The 26634-nt window shown below is 40.2% G+C and overlaps 1 protein-coding gene across 1 annotated transcript in view; it reads right to left on the bottom strand.

Moving 5' to 3' along the window:
• The window catches only part of INTS9 (integrator complex subunit 9), a 108401-nt gene that overhangs the window by 44097 nt on the left and 37670 nt on the right, over positions 1 to 26634 (bottom strand). The window contains exons 2-6 of the mRNA XM_040966466.1: positions 22436 to 22563; positions 14802 to 14862; positions 8910 to 8972; positions 4962 to 5101; positions 880 to 966 (exon numbers count right to left, since the gene is read on the bottom strand). Coding sequence (XP_040822400.1) covers positions 880 to 966; positions 4962 to 5101; positions 8910 to 8972; positions 14802 to 14862; positions 22436 to 22563 — 479 coding nt within the window. The remainder of the gene's footprint in view (positions 1 to 879; positions 967 to 4961; positions 5102 to 8909; positions 8973 to 14801; positions 14863 to 22435; positions 22564 to 26634) is intronic.

Raw genomic sequence — 26634 nt, 5'->3', positions numbered from 1 at the left:
GTATCTTGCATACATCAAAAGCTATTTAAGCTAAGTAAGATATATAACATATACAACAGAATGTATAGAGAAGATGCAATATTTCACAAAAGTTAAGATATTTTAAAGCGGAGATTAGCAGATGTTTAACCTATCACAGATCTAGATAAATCAGTGCTAAGATAACTGAAGAAAAGTGGACTTGGGCAGGGGTGTAGAATGTAACTACTGGAGAAATCAAAAGGCTGGTTTTTACTCCAAATTCTCAACGACAGGGAAGGTTGGCTCTGCTGTGGTACGGGGAGGGAGTGGAGGTGGCAGTTCCCAGGCTCACAGAATGTGTAGGAGGTTGACTGAGCGCTATCTTTGGTTGCCAATTTAAGAAGAGAGTGTTGCTTATCCTATGAATTTCTAATTACTTCACCTAAAAAAAAAATGGGGTTTCCAGTCCTAGCACTATACAGCAAGTAATCTCTCTGGAATTGTGAATGACTTCCCAACTTCTACAGACAAGGCCTTCATCTCTCCATGTCACTTTTTAGTTTCGTAGCAGCTGAAACCACTGAAAAGTCTCTCTTTAGGAAGCTTGAGCTCTCCTCTTCATGCTAGTTGTCACTGCCTTAGTTCAGTCATGCCTTATGGAGTCCTCAAATAGTCCCTCTGTCTTGCACAACAATCCACTTGGCTCAAAGAGAGAGTAAATTTTCCACTTAAAACTTTGATATCCAACACAGTATCCTGTTAGCTGAATCAAACATAGCCCTTAAACAACACAGTGAAGATAGAAACTTAAATTTCAACAAGATCAATGTTAAGCGTGAAGCAGGAAGTCAAATGAGACTGTATTGCAGAGCACAAGGTACTGTAGCTAATACTGGATGACAGGGGGATGTTCCTCACCTTTGTATGTCTTTATTCTTCCACAAGGAGGCAGACTGAGCCTTTGGCACTCTTTCAATGAAATTCACAAGCTCTTCCATAAGAAGTCTGAATTTAAAAAAAAAAAGGGGGGGGGGAGATAATAAATGTGCACACACACACAAATTAGATAAATACTCACCTTCATCCTACCCCTCAGCATCTTCCTCTCTGTTACATATGAACTTGAGCAATATTTTACGTACATTTAAAAACAGCCTTCTCAATGAATTTCCACATTTAAAAATTCTTAACTGAAGTGATTTTATTCACCCTCAAAATAAGTCAGACTTGCCCCAACTTTTTGTTTCCTATCTCAAAACACTGACTTAGTCATACTTTGAACTCTCACATCTCTGTTATGTTATTTATAGTAATATACATTAATGTGGAGCATCTGATTGAGGTGGGTAGGTTTTTTTTAATAACTACTAAATGGACATACTGAATTGATAAAAGACATTTTCTTTTTAAAAACTTTAAGATTTATCTTTATTTTTGATTGGAAAGTCAGACATTTAGAGAGGAGAAGACACAGGAAGATCTTCCACCCACTGATTCACTCCCCAAGTGGCTGCAACAGCCAGAACTGAGCCGATCTGAAGACAGGAGCCAGGAGCTTCTCTTCTGGGTCTCCCATGCGGGTGCAGGGTCACAAGGCTCTGGGCTGTCCTCAACTGCTTTCCCAGGCTACAAGCAGGGAGCTGGATGGGAAGCAGGACTGCTGGGATGTGAACTGGAGGCCATATGCGATAGGTGTGTACAAAACAAGAACTTTAGCTGCTAGGCACCGTGCCGGGCCCAAGCCTTTTTAAGAAATTTTGATATGTGTTATTTAATGCTATGTGACTTACTAGTTCATGAGCTAACCCTAAAAATATAACTAAAGAATCTATTTTAGGACACACTTCTCTGAGATCATGAAATGGAATGCCACACTCACAATCCTTATCTAAGAGGCGTATGTTCCAAGACCCTCAGAGGATGCCTTACGGTGTGGGTAGAAGGGAATCTATCATTTAATGCCTTTTCTGTCTTAGCACTTATACACTGTGGCTGTAACTTCTGCAGTTTGAGGTGTGACAGCAAAACGAGCATAAATTCCTTTTTCTTTCTTCATGATTTCAGAGATAAATCTATTTTCACTGAACATCTTAGCAACCTTAGCATAGTTTTCTGAGAATTCCCACCTTTCAGATGCCTTAAAGGAAGCTCTTTAAGGCATCTCTTTTAACATATCTGAATCATGGGCATCATTACTCTAATGATGTGGGTCCATTATTCAATAAAGTAAGTGTCACTGCAGCACCAGTGCCGTGGCAGAGTCACAGCAGCGCTGCTCACTGAGAAGGCTAGTATGTGACTCAAGCAAAGCGTGTTTATGCTGGACAAAGGGATGACCAGTGTCCACGGTCAGACAGCATGAGAGTTTATCTTGATGCTAGAAGAGGTTACAAGTTATTTTTGGATTTTTCCAAAGCAACAGCAAGTAAAACATGGCAAGGAAGCGTGCGGATGATGGGGAGGGAAACCACCATACAATCAATGACAAGCATCATTTATGTAGCACAAACACCATCCCCCCTTCCACCTCAAGGGAGTAGTTATAGTGTTTCAAGATCTGGGATCCAGGCTCAGCATAACTCTGGTTAAGTGAAGTCTTGTGAGTCCCTCCTTATGCTTTAACTATTTGATTATATTCTAATATTTCCAGCTTTTTCTCTTACTGTAATTCATCTATCATGTTGACTGTTTTACTTTCTTACAATGTTACTTCCTCAGATTCCTTGTGGTTTTCTATATACATTACAGTCAACACGGTTCAACATTAGAAAAATACTGTTTTACTTCTAGTAATGTCATCTTTTTAAAGATTTATTTTTATTTGAAAAGTAGATTTTACAGACAGAGAGAGAAAATTCTTTTATTTGCTGATTCACTCTCCAAATGGCTGCAATGGCCAGAGCTGGATAGGTCTGAAGCCAGGAGCTTTTTCCACACCTTCCACATGGGTGCAGAGGACCAAGGACTTGGGCCATCTCTGGCTGCTTTTCCAGGTTTAACAGCAGGGAGCTGGATCCGACGTGGAGCAGCCAGTACTCATACTGGCACCCACATGGGATGTCGACACTGCAGGCAGAGGCTTACCCTATCACACAGTGGTGCTGGTCTCTCCAACCTAACAGTCTAGATCTCACATTTTAAATCCAAACAGTTTCAGCTTCAATCATACTTATTTCAAAACACAAATAGTGGAAGAAGATAAACTATATTATAGAAAATAACGAATACATAATAAAAAGCACAGTAAGAAACTCTTTAGATAATTTTCTTCACAAAATCTTATTTCTAACTGAGGTTATGATTACTTGAAGCAACCACTTATAGAAGAATGGCAAATGTCTGGTCCATAGGGTCATCATATAAGGCCAACAAAATCTTGGTCTGACCTTGTCAAGGCAACCGCAAGTAGGACTTAAAATTTCAAGATGCCTATAGCAGGTTCATTTTTAAGTTGATAAGTTTGCATGGCCTATGAATGTCATTATTAATATCCAGTGGTCCTTGTCAGAAAAAAGGTTCCCCATTACTAACTTTCATCATGAAGGGCTGGTAGGGGACAGAGGAAAGGATGACCAGCCTACCCAGAGTTAAAGGAAGACTGTACACAGCTGGCTTCACTCTGTCGGCAGTAAGCACAAGCTGGGTGTTGTCCTTACAGGGAACAGTATTGTGGCATAGTGGGTTGAGCCAACCCCTGCAACAATGGCATTCCCTATGGGCAACATTCATGTCCTGCCTACTCTACTTCAAATCCAGATTCCTGCTCATGTCCCTGCAAACGATGGCCCAAGCCTTGAGCCCCTACCCCGACGAAGGAGACCCAGAAGCAGCTCTGGGCTCCCAGCTTTGGCCTGGGTACAGTTCTGGCCTGTGTTCCATTTAGGGAGTGATTAAGTGGATGCAAGATCTCTCTCTTTGTAACTCTGCCTTCAAATTAATAAATAAATCTTCAAAAAATAAAAAGCAGCTGCTTGGGGGGCCCAGGAGGCCCACATCCTATGTCAGGGTAGCTAGGTTGGAGTTCTGGTTCTACATCTAATTCCAAGTTCCTGCTAATACACGCTCTGGGAGACAGCAAGTTGTGGCCTGAGGACACGAGTCCTCACCACCTGTAAGGGAGACAAGGACTGAGCCACGGGCTCCTTGCTTTGGCTTGGCCCAGCACTGGCACTTGGTGGGAATGAACAGCATATTGGAGATCTCTCTCTGCTTCCCAAAGAAATATTTTTAAAATGTGGAAATACTCACAGTAAAATAGGAATAAGATGCATGGGGATTCTATTATAGGAGGATGAAATACATATTGCATATTTCTTTATAAAGGTACTGGAAGGCAAGATTTTGGGATGTTTTCACTGTAAATACATATTGAATGCTTGAAAGAATATTTATTTTGATTACATGTTAGAAACATCACATAGTACTGCATAAAAATGCACAATTTTCATATTTCTGCTACATTTCTTTCAAATGGAAAAAAAAAAAATCAAGCGAAGAAAATTTCCTCCCAAAATATAGAATCACTGTTTTTAAAAAATGTCAGGGACAATTTATCTAATTACTCACCCATCGTGTTTTTTCTTTTTTTGTTTTTTTTTTTCAGGGTGTCTCTATTGATAGTCTGCAGTGACTCATGAAAGGGGGATGAAGTTTTGAAAGTAAAGTGATAAAATTTATTTTTTTCTTATTTAATATGCTTTGCTTTTTCTCTTTGAAGTTCTTTGCCTTGCACGTCTGTGGCAAGTTGCTAAATATTACCTCCCTTAATTAGCATTTGCACAGGGGAGCTGTCCCTGAGAACATCTTCCAGGTTATGGAAAAAAAAAAAAAAGCAAAGACTACATGCATCATCAACCTCTACACATTTAGTGACTACTCCTTTATCTAGAGGATTACTTGCTCAGAAGTACCAGTCACTCTGGCATCATCTACTCTACAGTCTCCACGGGAGGAGGAGCCCTGCAGCCACAGCCCAATGGGCTAAGAGGAGGCACTCTCACCTGCCGATCTGCAGAGTGGGCTCTGTGGCGTACACCGTGCCTGTGAATCCTGTGTGCTCGGTGATGTAGGGCAGCGCCATCATGCAGTGATAGTTAGAGATGAGAATCACATCTACCGTCGACAGGTCTATTAGCTCCGTCTGGAAAAGAATGATACGAATCTGTTCAGGGCACACAGATCAACAGGATGCAACTGAAAAATGATGTTGTCAGGATGATGAGAAATAAGTTTTTGTACTACAGAATAATGATGCGTTGGCCTCAACCTTTTCGTCCTCGCATTTTAAGATGCTTTTTAATACTGACATTAAGTAGCAGAGCAGGATGGCTGATGAGAAGGGAGCTGGTTCACCAGCAGCGCTCTGAGTTCTAATGAGAGTTCTGAGTGACACATGCTAACGGGACACAGCAGTGGTACTTCCTGGCATGCAAGATCAGGTAACTGGAAGCAGAGTGAGTACAATGCAAGCTTAGCGGGAACAACAGAACGTAATACACCATTGTTCCTGAGGAATGAGAACAGGTGAGACGGTGTGCAGAAATCAGCTCCTCTGAAGCCCAACCCACAGGCAGCTGGCCTTTTTTCTTGCAGGCAGCTTTTGACTGCTACTCCTGGATAGAAAACCACTAAAACCAAAACACTTGCATACACAATAGCACTGGCAGAGTCATACAGAAACTATATTCTCACAATCTATCCTAATTTTAATCCCCAGCCTTCCCTTTCAGTCAGTCATATGAAATGGAAAAGCAAACAAACAAAAAAACCAAACAACAGATTAGTAGGTAAGGGAAATATACTATCCCAGTTTGGTAAACTTCATGGAAAGAAAGAAGGGAATTTCTTCCCCTGCTCCCCTGCCTAAATTTAAGTCAGTTGTCTGTTATGGGTTGACACTTCCTGATTTATCCAGATGGCCTCCCTTCCTGCACAGACCCCTCAGAGTGCTTCAGGAGTATCCCTCTTGTGAGGGTTAGCCCCCACCGGAGTCCTTTGTCCTGAGTGGCTTCCCTCCACTTCTGGTACCTGGGGTAGCCAGCAAGCAGACAGGACAGGCCTGGGGCTGTGGTGCTGAACGAATGCAGCTTAACAAGCAATGCTTCCTGTGGGGGAAAAGTACAAAACCGTGCAACGATCCCATCACTTTCTGAGCTCTCTCATGGAGAGGATGATCCTGGGAAGTTATACCGTGTGCTAAGAAGCAGCATATGCGAGAGGGGGGGATCCCAGACCCTACATAATTGTACCATAAAATTCAAAACTAAAAAAAAAGCATATCAAGTTGAGGTGCTTTGGACAGGATAATAGGTTGCTCAGCTAACATGTCCCCCCACAGACAGGAAGTACGAATGGTGCCTGTGACATAAGGAAATGAGAAGAGGCAATATGCCATTTTGGCTGTGGATATTTTCTGGCTGGGTAACTTTACACATGAAGTATCTTAACAAAGCTGCCACAGCAGCATCAACTTTCAAGAAAGGCATGTGTGTAGAGGGGGCATAAGCTACTGACTGCTAGGTTCATGACATCTATGTGAATAACACACCTAAGGACAGCTGAGAGACAACTTCTAAAATCCTTAATTCCATGGTGTGCGCTGTGCTTGCAAGACAGTTTCCTCAGGATGAAGGACCATGCAGTCATCTGCTGGTGCTACCTTCCAGAATCATTTTTAAATAAATAAGGGAATTAAAAAAAAATAGGACAGCTGAAGCAATAATTAAGTTTAAAAGTCATCCCCTTGTCTCATGGGTAAAAACCCTGGCTGATAAAATTCTAAATTTCTCTTCAAAAGTCAGATCATAGACTTATAAGAAATTTGGAGAGGGAAACTGGAAGAAAACTAAATGTGTATGTGTGTGTAAACAATGCTTACATAAACATTTTTCCTGAGAAATAAACCCAACACCAAATGTAATTTATATATTCACATTTAGACTGATTTATCTACTTTCACTCAATGGAATTGAATAAAGATTATTTTAACTTTTAAAACTTTTGTGTATAGCCTTGTCACAGACTGTGCTGAGTCAAAATGAGCATAATTTATTGGCTGTTCACTGTTCTGTGCTATATACCACATGAAGAGTCTATGGTGAGACTTCAAGGACAATAAATGATCGTTGTAGAGGATCAATTGCTCAAGGGCTGGGATTAGACGTGCCTGGTTCACAAGCAAGTCAGGGAAGAGTACATTCTGGTGAATGCCTCTCACCGGTCTCAGTTACTCTCCCTTTCTTGGATACAATAGGCTGGTTCTAGTTTAAAATAAAGACTGTTAGTTTTACATGCCATAAAATCGTGCTAGAAAACTCCTAGGATTCCAGGACCCTAAATACATCAACAATCCTTTAGCTTAGGTAAACTGTGAAACACTAACTTAAAGGTAGTACTACAGAGCAAGTCAGAAAGTCATGAGCATCAATTCTCAAATTCTACATTGTCCATGAACTGAAAGTTTTAGTAGTCAGCACCATATGTGGTGAACTGAAAACAAATGTAGCACCTGGGATTAGGAATCTGAGCAGATGGGGAATTGCCCCCAGTTCCTAAGTGACAAATGAGGGTGACAAGAGATTTTAATAGCAGAGAGGGAGAGCCCAGGATTCTTGGTAACTTTCTACCTTCACCTTTCATTTTATTATTCCACCTCAAATTGTCTTCCCTTCCTGCAGCTCAATTACCATATGCTTTCAAGGTTATTTTCCTCTTCTCTTTTACTCTGGAACCTCTAAAGGGCACAAAACCATACTTAAAAGAGATAAAAATTATCTACAGAGCATTAAACAAGGTAAAGATATGAAAAGACAGGTAGGAAGAGATGACAAAAATGAGAAAAACTGCACTTCAAATTTGTTTTACTTTCTGGCCCTAGGATGTGAAAGCATTTTCTACAGGCACTGTAATTCACTGGGCACTAATTTCCATAGGAACCCTGGGTAACCCCCTGGCTTCCCCGCTATTCACCTCTGTTGAAAATCCCAGCGAGGCTGCTCTGAGGATTATGCTGTCAGCTTAGATTAGCAGCCTTTGTAACTAATGGAAACTGATCTCAGTGACACTGGCCCCAAATCCTAACAAGTCTCTGTGATAATAATATGTAAGCAACAGATATTCAATGGCACAGTTCAGAACTCATGAATTTGAAGTAATATTTAATATGATTTTCAAATCAGCATGAATTTATTTACTTGTGTTGGTTGAATAATAGCAATTCACAATTGTCCAATGAAAAGAAAACTAAGGAAAATAAGGCTAATTTTATGCACAAAGGCGTAACTAAAAAAAAAGTGAACAGGGCCCGGCGCAGTGGCGCAAGTTGTTAAGGTCTTCACCTTGCACGCCCGGAATCCCATATGGACACCGGTTCTATCCCAGCAGCCCCGCTTCCCTTCCAGCTCCCTGCCTGTGGCCCGGGAAGGCAGTCGAGGACAGCCCAAAGCTTTGGGACCCTGCACCTGCGTGGGAGACCCGGAAGAGGCTCCTGGCTTCGGATCGGCATAGTATTGGCCGTTGCGCTCACTTGGGGAGTGAATCATCGGATGGAAGATCTTCCTCTCTGTCTCTCCTCTCTGTATATCTGCCTTTCCAATTAAAAAAAAAGTAATAAAAATAAATCTTAAAAAAAAAAAGTGAACAGACTGAGTTACTTCCTTGCCTTGCTCAAAATCATGCCTTGGAAGAAGTATTACTAGAGGTTACAGAAAGAACTACAAGTATGAAGTGAATAAATGAAATGATTTACAGCAATAAAAAAGCTAAGTAGTCCTATTCTAGCTGTACAAAGTGGTTGGTTTAACAGATTAACTTCAATTTGAAAAGTAGAAATTAAGCTCCTTTAAGATTATTTCTTGACTTCATTTTTGAGATTATACAAAACTTCATTTTGTGAGATTAGTACAGTATGCTTTGCTTTGTTTCTATAAGCAGATTCTCCTCACTCTTACCTCTGGTAAGCAGAATTCAGGCACAGAGTCCACAAACACATGACCTGAGCACTCCTTTAGTTCCTAGAAGAAAAAAAAAATACTAGGAAGATATATTCAACAGCTGTTATACCAAAGAAATACAATCTTCAAGCCAAATTTTTCACGAAGAGTCACATGAGTCACATGTTGCCAGAGTTGAGGGTGAGTTGCAGGTTATTTAGGTTAATGGTCTCTTATTTAGGCTCAGATAGGTTCAGAGGTTTATTGAGGATATAAACATTGGTTGGTAACAGATTTAAGACATCGTTCTTCCATGAAACTATGCATGGACATCTATAGTCCATGATGCACTGGCATTCAGACAACTTATATGTAGGCCATAACAGCAACATTAGAATTACCTATGAACACTTAAGATCCTCAGGCCCTATCTATAATCTAAGGATCAGAAAATGGGGATGAACTTCTAATAAATAAAACTGGAGCTGGTTCCAATGCAATCAATTTAGGAGTCACAGGCATGAACAAATCATTTAGGAGGAGTGATGAGAAAGTGGTAAGTGGAAAGAAAGGTGGCTACTGGGGCCCGGTGTGCTGTTCTCATGGCTAAAGTCCTTGCCTCGAATGCGCCAGGATCCCATATGGCTGCAGGTTCTAATCCAGGTTCTAATCCATGTGGGAGACCCAGAAGAAGCTTGTGGCTCCTGGCTTTGGATTGACTCAGTGCTGGCCATTGCGGCCACTGGGGGAATGAATCACTGGATGGAAGATCTTCTTCTCTATCTCTCCTCCTCTCTGTATATCTGACTTTGTAATAAAAATAAATCTTAAAAAAAAAGGCGGCTACTGATGGACATATTACTGAGCTACATAATGCTTGGGGCAATAAAAGGGACACAAGCACCAAACATACATCTCAGAGTTGTCCTATTGAGCAGTGAAGCAAGAGATATGGAAAATCCACAGACCAACCATTGCAGTTAGTACAACTTCAAGAAAAAAATTCTCAAGCTAAGCCACATAGGAGAATGTCAGCTTGAATTATGACTTAGTGCAGTGAAACAGAAAGGTCCAAAACACATCAGTGGGTCACAAACAGTTGCTTTGAAATAACTCTAGAAGGCCACTGGAATTGCTTCTTTCTCTAGTGGACACTTTAAAGTCCAGGGTGGATTTTTTGTACAGTCAGCTGAGAGCCATCTATGACATTACAGAGCAATCAGTAAAGGGCAGAATTTGGTCAACAGTTTTCTTTTTTCAGGAAGGGAAAAATACTGTTATAATTTTACTCTATTGTGCTTCAGTGAGTCATTGAACACACATTTCTATGTGCATGTATCTGCATTTTTATAAGCAGAATTTGAATGATTTTACTCTCAATTTTTACCTGAAAATAGGGCATCAACTATGTTATTGTTTTTTTTTTATTTTTATAAGTTTCACACAGAAGACTCTCAATAGAATATTTCTTTCTTTTGTCTTCCACTGCATATTCTGGTTTCACTCCTTATAACAGCATTGCTAGCACATTATGTAGGAAGCCGAGTAGGTTGTTTTGTACCTTGGCAAGTGTTCTACTGCCAGGTGAAAAGCAGCCAACAACTGGTGGGCATTCTGGATCTAGGTAATACCAAATCAATGTTAACTATACCAGTGTGCCAGCCTAGTTGCCTATTCTATTCTACTCCTTTTAAAAAAATTAAGTTATGTGGGGGAACTTTGAATAGCACAGCATGTCAGAAGATGGGAAATGCTGGGCTGGGACACATTACCCTGGCCCCTGGGCATACTGCACACCACTACGGGTTGGGGGAAGGGAATGTGCAGATTGCTTGGGGAAGACAGTCTGGGGACATGTTAAGAGTGGGTTTTGCTGAAGGCATGTCTGACCAGGAGGAATGACTTCTGGGGTCTTAAATGGTTTGGGCTATTGCACTTGCAGGTAGGCAAAGACACTGAGCCAGGAAGGTTGGAGGGGCCATGTCTGGGTTAGGCGAATGCAACCCACCAATGTGGGAAACTTGGGCAGGACTAAGCAGCAGTGCCTACCAGTGCATGTGAAAGCTGAGGTTAGGGGCATGCCTGGTTGGGTAGGTTGCAGTACCCACAGGGAAAGAACTGATTCCAGGGGCAGATTTTGCAAGGGACTAGTATCAGTGGGCACAGAGGGCTCTGCATCACGTGATGGTTTGCATGAGAGCTGGGAGTGGTGATGGGCCATACCAGGCTGTACCACAAAATTCATTGGCATTCAGGGAACTGGGGCTGGGAGGCCGCCAGATTGGGGCAGGATGCAGTGCCTGTCCACATATGCAAAGTCCAAGACTGAGAGCAGTCCATGCCAAGCAGGGGTATGGTACCTGCTGGCATGAGTGAGATCTGGGTCTGGGAATGAGCCTTGTAGGGAAGCTTGGGGAACAACCTCCCTGAACCACAGCTCCCACTCAGGAGCATGAGAGGCAGGGTTGGGAGCAGGCTGGGCTGGCCTGCGCTCTAGCACCTGTTGGCTGATATGTAGAACGTGTCTGAGGGTAGGCCAGGCTGGTTTAGACTGCAACACCAGCTGGCAAGTGCCAGGACTGGGTGAATCATGTAAGGCTTGACGACAGTGTCCCTTGGCAGGTGTAAGATTTGGGGCTGGATGCAAGTTTGGCAGGGGATTGGCAGGCATTCCCCTGCTAGGCTGTACCTACCACTGGTGAGCAAGAGAACCAGTGCTAGGAATGAGCCAGGCTGAACTACTTAGTGGCACCTGTCAGCATTTGTGAAGGCCAGGTCTGGGGGCTGGATGGGCTGAGCTAAACCATAGCACCCATGGGTGTGCATGAGAGCTGGATGGAATGTGGGTTGGTTTGGGCTAGGCTGCAGCATGAGCTGGCATGCACAAAAACCGAGCTAGGTGTGGGCCTGGTGGGGAGTCATCCTGACTATGCTGTGGCACCTGCTGGTATGTATGAGAATCAGATCTGTGATAGGCTGGCTGGGATGGGCTGTGGTACCCGTTGGTTCATGTGAGAGATTGGGTTAGGGTGGAACTGACCAAGCAGCAGCGTCCACTGGCATATGAGTTGCCTGGTACAAGGGACAGACTGCATCTGAGTCTACACTGGTGTATACAAGTCAAGTCTGAGGTCACTCCAGGCAAGGTTTCTTGAGGAATTCCCCAGTCAGACTGCTGGACTCAAACCCCAGCCACAGGTAAAAATCACAGAATGTGTGACTTTGTATCGAGACAGGGCCTCTTCAGTTGCTGATGCCTGTGCAGTGGAGAGCATGTCCAGATGCATATGGGAGACATGACAGCCAGCTCATCCAGGCCAGCAGGGGACATCAAGTCAACTGCCTCAGAGGGTGGAAAGCAGTACAGGTTGTACAATTCTCCTGCCCAAGCTTTGCAGCACATTCCAGGATCTGTGGATGCGCTAAGGTGGACTCTTGTCAACCAAGAGACATTGAAAAGATTTTTCTCAACCCTTGAGCAAAGAAGCCAACAATAGTTGAGAACTATTGAAACTACTCAAATAACATTCTCAGAGCTCTATTCCCCACATTGGGGTTTCTAAGGCATCACCAAATGACCAAATCCCATCTCCACAAGCTGTGTAGTTTGATAGCAAGGAACAGCCCTCCACTTTTCCTCCTGTGAAGACACAGGAGGAAAACAAACAAACAAACAACAAAAACGGAACCATTTATCTCACCCACCTTCCTCCATACCCTGACCCTCTTCACCCTAATCGGAAGCCCATATGAGTGTGCATCCCTCTCAACTATGGAAGCAATATTAAAAAATAAAACAAAAATTATACAAATATTATTGCTAAATCAGTCCTAGCTAATCCAAAAAGTGGAAAACACTTATTAATAACAATATGCCTGCAGCTAAAAACAAAGAAGCACATACCTTTTCATGCCAGAGGATTGCAATTCCTTTAGAATGACATTAAATGTGATTAAAGACAATTCAAGGGAAATTTCAAAGCGTTGCCTAGTATTAAATAGACTTGGTAAACTCCTTCCTCATAATGCTACATATCACAGCAGGTCATACAATGAAGTCTCCTCTGAGGCTCTCACCCTTCCCGGTATGCAGAAACATATTTGCCATTCCAAACACTTACAATGTCACTATATTTTATTCACCACTCCTTTCTAATGAAATAGTCCCATATACACATGCAAGTCATTTCACTCACAATGCACTGGTAATGGGATGCCTCTGAGCCTCTCTCTGGGAACAGTGATTTATAGCCAGCACGAAACTCCGGCTGAAATCAGGTATACAGGTTCCTGAATGTCACATAATTTTTCAGCCAACTATGAACAAACCTGGTTTTAGATTACGTATTTGGCTTGCACTGGAGGTTGGGGTGCGGTTACAGGAATTAATTCTGTGAAAAAGCATACCCCTTTACTACTAATCTGCCACAAGAAAATGCTATTCAGATGAATCATTTTTAAGAACCTTTCAATTCACTTGGTTTTTCTTTTGTGAAATAAAGAGTAACAATGACTTGTAGGCCTAAGAAGTGGCTGGATGATCCTTGGGGTTTTTAATCTTCCCGTATCTCTGAATGAGAGGCAGAGATTCTCGTCTGGCTGTTTACCCCTTCGTTCCCTGCAATGGGTTGGTGCTTATCTAGGGATGAAGTTGGGAGCCAGGACCTCAATCCAAATTTCCCACATTGAGGACAACTACATGTCACTACTGCCTCCCAGGATCTACAGCAGCAGGAAGCTGGAGGAGAGGCCACAGTTCCAACATGAAATACAGGCTTTCTAGGCCAGGTTCCTGCTTCTTTAATGCACATCTTTTAAAGTACAAAGTTTGACTGTATTTTTTAATGTTCTTTTGTGGAGTTTGACAATACATAACCTCTTGTCAACAACTCCATAGTCTTGGAGAAAGTAACTTAAGAGATTTACTTTATATTATTCAGTAATTAAAGCCATAATAGGATTCCACATCTTAGATTCTTAGAATGTTTCCCCACTAAAATCTGTAAAGAGTGTTCATTCTAGGCTATTAGGGAAGGTTGGAATAGGATCACAGGTAATAGCCTCAAAGTCACCTGAAGTCATCCCTTCCTCCCCTTTGAAAAACCCATTTTTGGGAAAATTAACCTGGAGTGGTCAGAGGCATCACTTGACAATGAAACTACTTTCCCACAATCTTTCATTGCCTCTGTCATTAAAGGAGACTCAAACTTTTTATAAAGCCCTACCTGAGTTGACCTATGATAAAAGCATCTGGAAGCTCTGATACTTACCACAAGCATTTAGCTTAGCAGTTAAGATCCGTTCCTATTATACTACAGTAGTTGGGTTCAAGTCCCAGCTGTGGGGCCCCAGTAAGCTTTTTGATAATGGGTATCCTGACAGACAGAAGAGCATGTGCCATGTAGCTGGGTCCTGCCCATCAATGTGGAAGCTTTAGGACTGAGCTCCTAGCTCCTGCCTTTGGCAGAGCTCTTCCCTAGACATTTAGGGAATAAACCAGCAAAGGGAAATTGCCTCTGTCTCCCTCTCTTAACAAGGAACTCTCATTCTTGAGAATTTCAGTTCCCTTTGAGGTACAGTATTCTTTCTATCAGTCAATACCCACCTCAAATTGAACCAGAGGACTCTCAAATAAGGATCATGCTTGAAATTCCCTTTGGATTCTAGAAACAATGAGAGCTCTCTGGTGACATTAAATAGTATCTGCAGAAGTGTTCAGAATTCTGTACATACTGGATCTCAACTGATCATTGGACTCCCTAAAAGGTACATGAAACCAGTAACTGCCAAGCACAGAAGAGTAGCATGGGTCTTGGAAGGTATTTTTTAGGGTTTTACAGGGTGGTACTAGTATGACAAGAGCTTTCCACTGGGTGCAGATAGGTCTCCATTTTCTGTCTTGGACCATACCTTGTCTAAGAAAGCATTTCCATCCTTCAGGGACCAGCAAGGAAGATTAGATAGCCTGGGACTGAAAAACAAGACATGAAATTGTAACAGATTATAGGCTTCAGTGATTTCACGGTAACTAAACTGTCTCCATAAAGTTCAAAAACAGTATGAAATTCATTGCAATGATACCCAAAATATCAATCAATAAAGATGAGAAACAGTCATATTGTACCAAGTTTAGAGGAATATTGGAAAGGAACATGATAAAGGAATATTGGAAGGGCATATAGTGTAGAACAAACTTGGGCAGACTAGGAGAATGCTACGCAGAATAAGAAAGAAAGAGGATGAGACACTAGAGCATTTCAGAGTTCATCATCACTGTAATTCCCCCCGCCCCACTTTTCAAAAATTTGGTGTTTGAGGACAATCCTGTGGGGAGTGTATAATGGGTGATATTTTATCATAGAAGAGAAGATGGAATTTGTTTACCTTCTGGGAAGCTTACCACCTAACAGATTTTACTATGAACATGTAGCTCTAAATTCTAGTAAAATTCGTATTCCAGATTTTCTATTAGCAAGTAGAGTAGGAATTTGTGACCTGTGGCTTAAGTTTTCTACCTTGGAAAATAAAACAGCTTTTCTCAAATGTTCTAAAATGACATTATATCTAAATAAATACATTCTAGAAAATTAGGTTAATTCCACACATATGTTATATGAAAAAGACTTTCAAAAATCCTTTACCTCTAGTTACACTGGGATGTAACTATGTATTAATCACTAGTTGACCAGAAAAAATGAGAGTGGAATCTGAGAATGCGAATATTCAGAGACAAAACAACATATGCTGGTAAAATGGTGGAAACTTAAACACCAAGAAGCTGTATAAAGAGAAAAGCACATCAGGCATCTAAGTTAAGGATTTCAGGCCTCACCACAAAACTAAATCTGTTAAATGAAAGTAAGGACAAATAAAGGCATGGCATGACCTTAAAAATACACTACAATCAGAAACTAGCTAACCATATGGTCCCCCCATCCTCTGCTTTGTACACAGCCACAAACACAAACATGTGAGTATTATCTAGGAAAGGTTAAAAACTTGAATAAAACACATTGAATTATTGAAATTCATTCATTCATTCCAAACACAAAGAACAGTTACAAAAATGTAAGTGCAATGGATTTCCACATAACACTGAGACTCATTAACTATTTCAGAGCTGTGTACTTCATATTTGAGAATGAAAATCACAACTGGGAGAATCACATTTGGTTGGCATAAATTATATCTGACCAACTTTTTTTTTTAAACCTTGGGAGTTTCCGGCTCTAAGTTCTTAGAAGAACATTTTGTTACCATTAGCCATTTTAATTCCCATCTCATTTCACAGCCATTTGTGAATCATCTGGAAAAAATGTATCTGGGATCAGATCAGATTTTAAAAAGTATTATAATATAAGAGTGTAATGACAAGACAACATGGACAGTGTTCTCATTTCACGCATGCTAACTCTCTAAACAAGGTTGTAAATACCCATGTCCGTCTCCAAAGAGAACTAGATAAAGGACGTGCACTTGGTTCTCCACCAAATAGTCACCAATTAGATGACACAGTTAGCTGCACTGAACACATGATTAGAAATAGTATGTTACTTATCAGAAAATAACTCTTAAAAAGCACACTTTTTAGAGACTGCAGCTGTGAAAGCCTATTTTTTTTTTTAACAAAATTACTAGTGGATGGAACTAAACGTTCAAAGGAAAGCTCTAATAGTACCAGTTGAATAACATTTTTCTTAAATATTTGGGGCCCGAAAAGCCTAAATGTTGGAGTTTTCTGGATTTTGGAGTACTGGAACTTCTAAAGAATATTTAGACTTTACTGGTTGGGCATACACTCCTTAAAGTCTGAAATCTGAAATGTTTCAGAATCTGAACTTTCTGGTGGATTTTGGAATCTTGCACGTTTAGGGATGCTCCAAAGATAAAGGGCCACACTATATGTCCCTCAACAGCAAAGGGACACGGCTCGGTACTGAAATGAAAATAGTGGGAAACTACCTGCTAAATGAATGAATCATAAATACTAAAACTTTAACGAATTAATCATAAATAGTACACTATTAGCAGGAGTTGGACTGGAATTAGATCAGCTGTGACTAGAACTGGCACCCATAAGGGATTCCGGTGCCACAGACAGAGGCTAAGCCTGCTATGGCATCATACTGGGCCCCTCAACAATTATGAACTTTGCCTGTTTTCTGTATATAAGGAGACACAGATCTTGCCATAGAGATCTGCTCTAATAAAATATTTGAAGTTATTAGAGAAATAACTACAGATACACACATCTTTGCATCCATTGTTTTATAAAAATTTCATAGCAAGCAGTAGATATTTAAACATTAGTCAAGTCAAAATACGTAAACAAAATTTTTAGTGATTCTTCTGGAAACAATAAATTATTCTGTAAGAAAATAAATGATTAAGGCACTATTGCCTACTGTTGCCTACTTTTTCACTTGAAAAATAGTGAAACATGGACTGAACATAAGTAACTTACTTTTTTCTTTGTAGTTTACTTTTACAATTTCCTGCTATGAAATGCATTGCTTATGTAACCAGAAAATAATAAAGAGGTAGAGAACACTTACTCATGCAAAAATATCTATGAAAGCTTATTGCTGTAAACAAAGTGTTGGAATGATGGTAAATAAACAATCCTATGTTTGAGAAGTTTGCAATTTACTATAGTGAGAGTAAATTGCAAAAGAACAAAATAAGAGGTACAGTAGGTAAACAGAAGGCACTCTGGGTTGCCACAGAAAGGACACTTTTGTCAGTTTGCGGTGAAGTGGCAGAATAACAAAGATGGAAGAAGTCTCTTCAAAATAAAAATAGGGAAAAGCCTCATTGCTTGGCACAGTAGCACAGGAGACTGACATGCTCATCATTACTCCTTAATTCACAAATCTGTCTGAATGAAGCACACAGCTGTGTGCTGTGGTATGATGGAGCAAAGCATCTGTCTTCTGAGGAAGGAGGGAGGGCAGGCAGGTGAAGCAATCACACAGATAAACAGAGTAAGTAGTTAAAAACAATGAAGCACTGAAGTAGTACAAAGCATCACAAAAAATTCCTTAACCAGAGGCCAAAACATTCCTTAACCATCATAAAAACGTCTCCAGGGTTAGGATGACGGGGCCGAGTGCGATCTGCACAGTGGAACAATCAGGGAGAGGCATGGGGAAGGGGCAAGAGCTGCAGGGAACAGATGAGATGACAGCCAGGCCCAGTAATTCCTTCTGGTTACTGAAACAAACTAGGTTATTCAAATGAAGCTTCAAGAGTTTGTAGAACCCCTCTTGGCCTAAAATGTAGTCTCCTTGTCCTTCCTACCCAGAATTCCACTCATAAACGCTCTGGGAAAAAAATTCCTGTTAAGAACGCTGAGGGAAGCTGAAATGGGAGGAGAGAAGGACTATTCAGTCTGAAGCAACAATGTGTGTGGCTGTTGTGACGCAGGACATGGTAAAATGTCTTTGAAACCCTGAAAGGACACAAACAGCAAGAGAAAGAGTAGGAAGAAGTTACTACAGAGGTAACTATAAGGCCTAATACATCACTGTGAGTTTGGCATTTAACCTGAGAGTTCTTGAAAAACCACTGAAATGTTTATTAACCTCTTTCCCCCTTAAATTTATTTTTAAGATTTTAAGGGTAGACATTTGGAGAGAGATCTTCCAACCACTGGTTTACTCTATCCTAAATGCCCACAATAGCTAGAGCTGGAGCTGAGCCAGGCCAAAACCAGGAGCCCAGAACTCCATCCAGGTCTCCATCCTGGACAGCAGGAATCCAGGTATTTGAGCCATTGAGCCATCATCTGCTGCATTACAGGGCATGCTATAGCAGGAAACTGGATCGGAAGAGGAGACAAGATTGGAACCAGATACTCTGATACGGGATGGGGGCATCCCAAGAGCCAACTTAACTGCTGCACCAAACAACCTGCCCAGTGCAACATTTTAAAAAGTGAGAGACAAGATTAGATTTATATTTTTACATTCTGAGGAAAATGAAATTGTGTGCCTTTGGGCAATATGTACCATTATTGGCACAATATTTCAACCAAACCCAGTTGTGAAGAAACATCAGACAAACTTAAATTATATAAACTGCCCTGTTCTCTCAAATGTCAAGGTCATAAAAGACAGACTCAGAAAATCCTCTAAATTAGAGGACATGAAAAAGATATCAAAGGTGTGGTCTGGATGAGATCGTAATAAGAAATTTTAATTTTTCTTTTTTTGCCAAAAGGGGATTTTCAGTGAAATATGAACTGGCAAAACAGGATAAATACAATGGATTAGACATACAGATTAGGAATGTACGGCATTGATGTCCAACTCTATTTTGATTTTAGTACTGTGGTTCTATAAAATGTGCTGTTGTTCTTAGAAAATATATTCAAATATTGGGGGTTAAATATCATGCTTGTATTTTACTCTCAGGTCAGAAAAAAAAAATCATGTGCTCAAATATAAGGGGGAAATAATAAAGCCAATGTGTTAAAATGCTGATAATTGGTAACAGTCATTGGGAATTTTGGATTACTCTTGTAGCTCTTCTATAAATTTGGGGGAATCTCAAAATTATGTTACATACAAAGGTGACTCTGGATTCAGATGGGGCAAATCATAACTGAAGAAACTAGTTAGAGAGGGTCTTAGCAGGAACACCTATAATAGATGAAAAGGACTACAGTGGTGCTAAGAAGTGCTGGATTATGAACCTTGAGAAGGCAAGATATTGGAGGAGAGAGGTGCATACTAGGCCAAATTCCACTTTTTAGCTTTTTATGACCAGAATGTCAATCACCAAGATAGCAAACTGGAGGGAAAACCAGGTATGGGATGGTATGATCTCTTCTTCTGAACCAAGTCTGATCATGAATTCATTCTACGGATATTAAGTTTGAGGGCAACACCAAAGGTATATCCAAAGAGAGAAACAGAACAGGCAACCTGAACACATGAACATGTAACTCAGAAAACTACTAACCGAAGATACACATTCTTAAGCTTTTGTCTTGGGGACAATATTTAAGGCCCTGAGCACTTATTACATTTTTTGGTAAAGAATCTGACAGCCAAAGAACTGAGCATTGATGAATTCTAAAACATGATGTTGAGTTGGTTAAGAGAAAATGAGGAATCAGAAGAAAAACAGGAATGTTTTAACATGGGGGCCAGTGCTGCTGCCAAGTAAAACAACAGCGGATCAATGCCCACCTTACCTAATGACATGGAGGCCATTTGGAACCTTAGTGGGAGTTGTTGCATCATGGCAGTGCAAGCAGACTGGAAAGCGTTCAGGAATGACGAAGGTGGAAGTACAGTTGAGAAAATACTTTTTTTAAAAGTTAATTTTAAATTTTAGGCTCAAAGTGACTGATTATAATTAAACATGAAGGAGTCAAGATGGAAAGGCCCAAATAAAGGTAAGCTACAATAATTGATTCATTAATTACAATAGTGAAAGGACTCTGGAAAGGTACAAAAGTATGGGAGCCAGAGAAGACAGTGTGCATGTGTGTGTATATAAACGTATACACACACATATATATCAGAATAACAGAAAGAGAGGGAGAGACAAAGAGAAAGAGAGAGATCTTACATCCACTGGCTTATTCTCTAAATGGCTGCAACAGCCAGAGCTGGGCTGAGCCAAAAATGGTAGCCAGGAATTTCTTCTGGGCTGCCCACAAGGGTGCCAGGGGCCCAAGGCCTTGGGCTATCTTCTGTTGCTTTTCCAAGCCATCAACAGGGAGCTGGATAGGAAGTGAAGCAGACAGGACTAGAACTGGCACTCATATGGGATGCCAGCACAGGCATGTGGAGAATTAGCATGCTATACCACAGCACTGGCCACAAAATAAAATGATTTTTGGAAAACAAATCCATATTGAGCAACCACTATATGCCAAGACTGTTGTAGGTACTAGGAGTATTGAAGAGAACAAACAAAACTCTTATCTCTTGACAGTTATCTTGTAGTGGAGAAGAAAAGGCAGGAAATAAAATAACTATAAGGTAATGATACATGCTATGAATACAAATAAAACAGAGACAAGGAGGGCCAGTGACACTGTGAGCATTATAAATAAGTGTTTCTCCAAGGTCCCTGGTCTGGAGCAGGAGGAGACACTTTTTACAAAGATTTATATGGATTGCCAACCATCATATTAACATATCTTCCTGCTGAAAGTAAAGGAAGAGTAACAAGCAGAGGACTGGGTGGAAATGGATCCTAAGACTATGAAAAAAGAATTAGGCAATGATGAGCATGAACTAATAGGGGAAAAACACCCTGAGATTATCTACCTGATTCCTAGGTCTTCATTACTTAGCAAATCCAATGTTCCACAGGGTTAGGTTCCCCTTTGGAAACCATAATAGTATCTTGTATCTCACTTTTTACAGCAATTGCATACAGTCATTTATTTCAAGTACATTTAAAGCTTCAATTGGGCAGTGTGTTTCTCGCCTGACAACTGCAAGCTCCATGATGGAAAGAAAGGTGCTTTTATCATGTCTATATCCCAGATAGGTGCAGATTCTTAACACCAAATGAATAAATGTTCTTTGGGGAAATGGACAAGAGTGTCAGGCTATTTTGATAAGAAATAAATTATGGATGATAGAAATATTTCCTCCTCTTTTATGGTTGGTAAATACATTTCTAAGTGCTGGGCATAATTACAACCAAATTTCATCAGCTTTGCATTAAATGTAATGTAATTTGAAATTATCCTGAGCTTATCCCCACAATACCTGATTGCATCTTTTATCTTAGAAAAATCAAAGATTGACTATAAGTTTTCTATATAGTTCTTAGGATCATGATTGTGAATAATCAATGCACAGTAATGTTTTCAGGAAGAGTTGAGATACATTATATAGTTTGCTGTCAAGTTATCTGCATTAGGCACTTTTCCGTCTGCTCTCACTTTTAATATTATGCTACTATGAGAGTATCTGATTCTAAAAGTTAGCTACTTCTCTTACAATTGCTGCTTCTAGACAGTAGAAAGCTAGGAAGTCAATTTCCCAAGATGAGGTTTTAAACACTGTAAAAAGTACTGACTTGTAGGCCTGAAGCAACCTATGTGATTTAAGATAAAGATCTGGGCAATTTGGATGGTGCATTGCATAACTGAAGTTGACTAATATGAACGTAATCTGTAGTTATCCATTGAAAAGCAGTGTCAGGCTCTATGATGTTAAGTGCCTACAAAGCCAGTTAAATGATCCTAAATTTCAATTCTTGGGCTCATCCGTTGGCTATCAGTTCTTATATGAATTACCAGGAAAGATGAAATATACGTGACCTCAGTTACACCAAGCAGTTGCAGGAACACTTTATAGAGTCCAGAAGTTATAATAAAGAAGTCAATCAATAAATCAATAAAACACTGTCCACCAACTTAGCTAAGGGAAAGTACTTTCATAAAGAACATTTTAAGTGAACAAAACAAACTTACGACAACACACAAAACACTGATAATCACTGCAGTAATGCACTAATGCATTTTTCAGGAAACTAAAACTTATTTTGTCTCAGGATGCATCTGTACATACCTTTGAACAAGTGGCAAAGGCAGGAAATTGAGCGTGGAAGTCATGTCTAGGCCACAGTCCAACATAATGGTGGTTGATTTGAATTTGAGCACATTGCATGGTAAGGTTGGGTGTCCTGACAGGCAATACTGAAAAAAGAAATAATTTTTATCAATAATTACAGAAAAAAATCTAACAAGTAAAGCAAATTAAGCAAACTAATAATTTTCTCCCATTAGAACAGCATGTAACTTCAATGAGCTTTCATTGTGCCTCTCTCGCTTTTACTGCCCAGGCACTAGTTCTAGCAAAATACTCAGTCTTAGGCCATGGTTTTCTGCTCTTCTCTCATATGGTAATTTCCACATTATCTCCTAGAATACATAGGTGCTTCCTATAGCTGTGAAGCAGATGAAAAGTAAAGGTGAATCATCGAAGCATGCTGCTTCGGGTTTGGCTTTTTATGAATAAGTGACTTTTCTCAAAGAGGAAATGGTTGAAGAAATGACTCAAAAGGCAATTGACTTCCTCCCATGGTGTGTAGACATTAAATGGGAGTATGGGGCACTAACTCCCAATCAATCAGGGGTTTTGCATGCGGCAGCCAGAGCTCAGAAGTCCAAGGGGCACAACCTACAGAGTGGATTAAAAGGAGAAAGATGAGAAAAACAAAACATTGACCTGAAACATTGTGCATGTTTTTCTCTGTGTAATGAAGATAAAAGATATGCCATAATGGAACTTATTTATACAGGAAGAACTATGTTTCCCTTAATACTTCTAACGCCATTCTAAAGAAATGGAAGAACAGGCAAAGATCCTTTCTTTCCCTGTAAAAGCTATTCTATAGATTACTCTGGTAAATAGCAACACCCCAAAGGGTAGAATCAATGTTACTAACTCCTCAGCCTTTCCAATTGCAGCACAAAGACAAGTCTGAATAATATTCCACTAACCCAGTCTCACAGAGCCACAGTCTTGTAGGCAAAACTCTCAGGGTTTTGTTGTTCTGTTCATCCTGTGTGTGCACTGGATAAATATTCTAGTTTGCCCCTATGTGTCATTATAGGAACTATTTTTTTCTTGAAACTGCATGTTCAAAAAATACTAAGACTGATGGTCAAGATATGGTGGGTATTTTGCAAGTTGTTCATTAAAAAAAAAATCTATCTTACTTGCGAGGCAGATGCATGCATACACACAAGACAGAGAGAAACAAAGAGTGCAATCACACTGTCATTTGTTGGCTCTCTCCCCCAAACACCTGCAACAGCTGAGGCTGAACCTCACTGATGTTAAGAGGCCTGGAGCCCAATCTGGACGTCTCATGTGGGTGGCAAGGACCTGGATACTTGAACCATGCATACCTGGCTACCTGTCAGAGTGTGTATTAGCAGCAAGCTGGAACTGGAAGCAGGAGGAGGTCTTGAACCAAAGCACTCAATAAGGGTTGCAGCCTTCCCAAGCAGTGTCATAAATGATATGCCAAATGCTGTGTCCTGAAAGCTACTTCATTAGGTTTATGTATGATGATTAAATTTTACTAAAACAAAATTTGTGACTTCAGAAGGATAGGGGTACTTATGGCAAAAACAATGAAAAATTATCTGAAATTACAGTTGTTCTGCAAAAGCATCCTGGAGTGCTTCTGATGAGTGATAACCAATTATGCATTTTAAGCTACTTTGACAAGTTCCAGAGATAGAGAAAAAATGTTGCTTACTAGAGATTATTCCCCTATTCTTTATCTAGTCAGCTATGGCTAACTTTGTCTTTATCCTGATATGATAATTGTGAAGATAAATTATCTCAAAAACGAACAGAAAGAGATCACTATGGTACATCAAGTTAACCTGCTGTTTGTAACACTGGCATCCAAGTATCAGGGCAGCTGTTCAAGTCCCCACTGCTCTGCTTCCAATCTAGTTTTTTTCATAATTCACATGGGAAGGCAATGGAGCATGCCCAAGGAAGTGGAAGTCTTTTTGAAAACACTACATAAAACAAAACATAAAATGGGCAGCAAACATAGCAAATGTTCCAATCAGAGCTCTCTTGTATTTCCTCTTTCAAAAAAATTTAAACATTCAGAGCCCAGTGCTGTGGCTTAGTGGCTCACCTTGAATGCACCAGCATCCCATATGGGTGCCACTAATAATCCTGGCAGTCCTGCTTCTCGTCCAGCTCCCTGCCTGTGGCCTGGGAAAGCAGTTGAGGATGGCCCAAAGACTTGGGAGCCTGCACTCACGTGGGAGACCTAGAGGAAGTTCCTGGCTCCTGGCTTCAGATAGGTGCAGCACTGGCCATTGTGGTCACTTGGGGGATGAATCATTGGACAGAAGTTATTTCTGTCTCTCCTCCTGTCTGTATATATGATTTTAAAATAAATCTTTAAAAAAATTTAAGCATTCAGAAAAACCTATAAGAGTCCTTTTAAAACTCATGACATCATGCCTATTTTCCTTGTTAGTGCTGTGTCACATTTTACTTTCAGTGGCTAAGTTGCTATCCCACTCTTTGCTTAGTCATTCCCTTTTAAACATTCAGGGTTGCTTCCACTTGCTCTATTAGAAACATGATGTGGTGACCACTTTTGTGCATAAGTTTGTTTTTTTGTTTTTTTTTTTTTGTTTTTTTTGTGCATAAGGACTATTTCTTCAGGGGATTCCCAGAAGTGGCATTAACCAGGTCAAAAACAATATGAGCATATTATGGCTCTTAAAAAATGCTGCCAAAATGTTTTCCAAAAAAAGGACTACCTATTTAAAGCATTGTTGGTGAGGCATCTAAAGGTCTTTCTATTCCTGATGTTACCGCTTAAACCATCTGAAACCTACTGAAACAAAGTCATAACCTAGGGGTTATCTAGAGGTAATTAAATGACACTAACCAAGGGGACTTAGCTATTTGATAAGTGGCTTTAAGTTTTCAGAGTCAGTTTGGGGGGTGAAATTATTGTAAAGAGAGTTGGAAGTAAGATTGTCTAGTCGCACTCATTTATATATGCTTTTGAGAAAGTTCCTTAACCTTACAAAGACTCAGATAGTTCATTAATTTTTTTTTTATTTGTAAAACACAATCATGGAATTTATCTTTCTAGAATTGCTGCAAGACGGAGTGAATCAACATACTGTTGGTATATAACGTGCTCATTTTTAGATGCTACAGCTACAGAGTTATTTAGTGGCGAATTCTGGCAGGGGAAGCAACTTACATTTTATAGCAAATGTTTCAGGTGTTTGTGTATCCCTTAAGACTATAAAGTCAGTAAACAATTTTCTAAATATTGCCTATCAGTAGTTTGTTCCCTACAAATATCTATTAATGAGTACAGACGTGAATATTCTAGTCAATATCAGGTTTTACAAGTTCAATTTTTTGTAATTAACAAGAACATAGTGGTACTTGCATGTTAGCCAATTTACTAACTATCCTTCCTGATGTGCCTGTTGATCTCTCTTATCCACTGAATGAATAGTATTTGATCTTGAAATTTGCATATGCCTTCTAAAAAATTGTTTATTTGAAACACAGAGATACAGAAATAGAGATATTCCATTCACTGGTTTACTTCCTAAAACAGTGAGGATAGGTCAAGACAGAAGTCAGGAGCTTGAAGTATTTAAGTTTTATGATTGATCAGTTAAAACTACATGGGTACCTTCACTGCATTCCCAGGTCCATTAGTAGGGAGCTGGATCAGAACACAACAGAGTTGCGTTTTCAAATGCAGCACCAGAGCTGGCATTCTGAAACAGGATGCAGTGGTAGCTTAGCCCGCCATACAAAGCACCTGCCCAATGTTACTGTAAGTATCACCTGCACTTTTTGGGAAACAAATTTTATCAATTGAGGTGAGTGTTTAGTTTAGTTCTACTCCTGTTTCTAGCTATCTGGTAATGTGCAATTTGACAGGCAACAGCCGTGTGGGCAGAGTGATTTTCATATAGAGTGGCATGTGGCTTAGACATGTGTGTCCCTTCAGAGGAGGGAAAGTCAATGAATGATTGCAACACTGCTCATTACAAGCTTGTTCCTCTGGGAGACAGAGCTACTAGTGAGTCAATCTGTTAACAAAAAATCAGGCATGGATGTTGTGGCACAGTAGCTTACCTCCTCCACTTACATATTTATATTTTTGAAGATTTTAAAAATTTATTTACTTGAAAGTCACAGCTATGGAGAGGAACAGAGAAAGAACTAACTCCCATCCATCCTCT

This window comes from Ochotona curzoniae, unplaced genomic scaffold, assembly GCF_017591425.1.
Source record: "Ochotona curzoniae isolate NIBS_2020 unplaced genomic scaffold, NIBS_Ocur_1.0 scaffold_4505, whole genome shotgun sequence".
NCBI classification, from domain to species: Eukaryota; Metazoa; Chordata; class Mammalia; order Lagomorpha; family Ochotonidae; genus Ochotona; species Ochotona curzoniae.
This window is presented reverse-complemented; position numbering and strand designations above follow the sequence as displayed.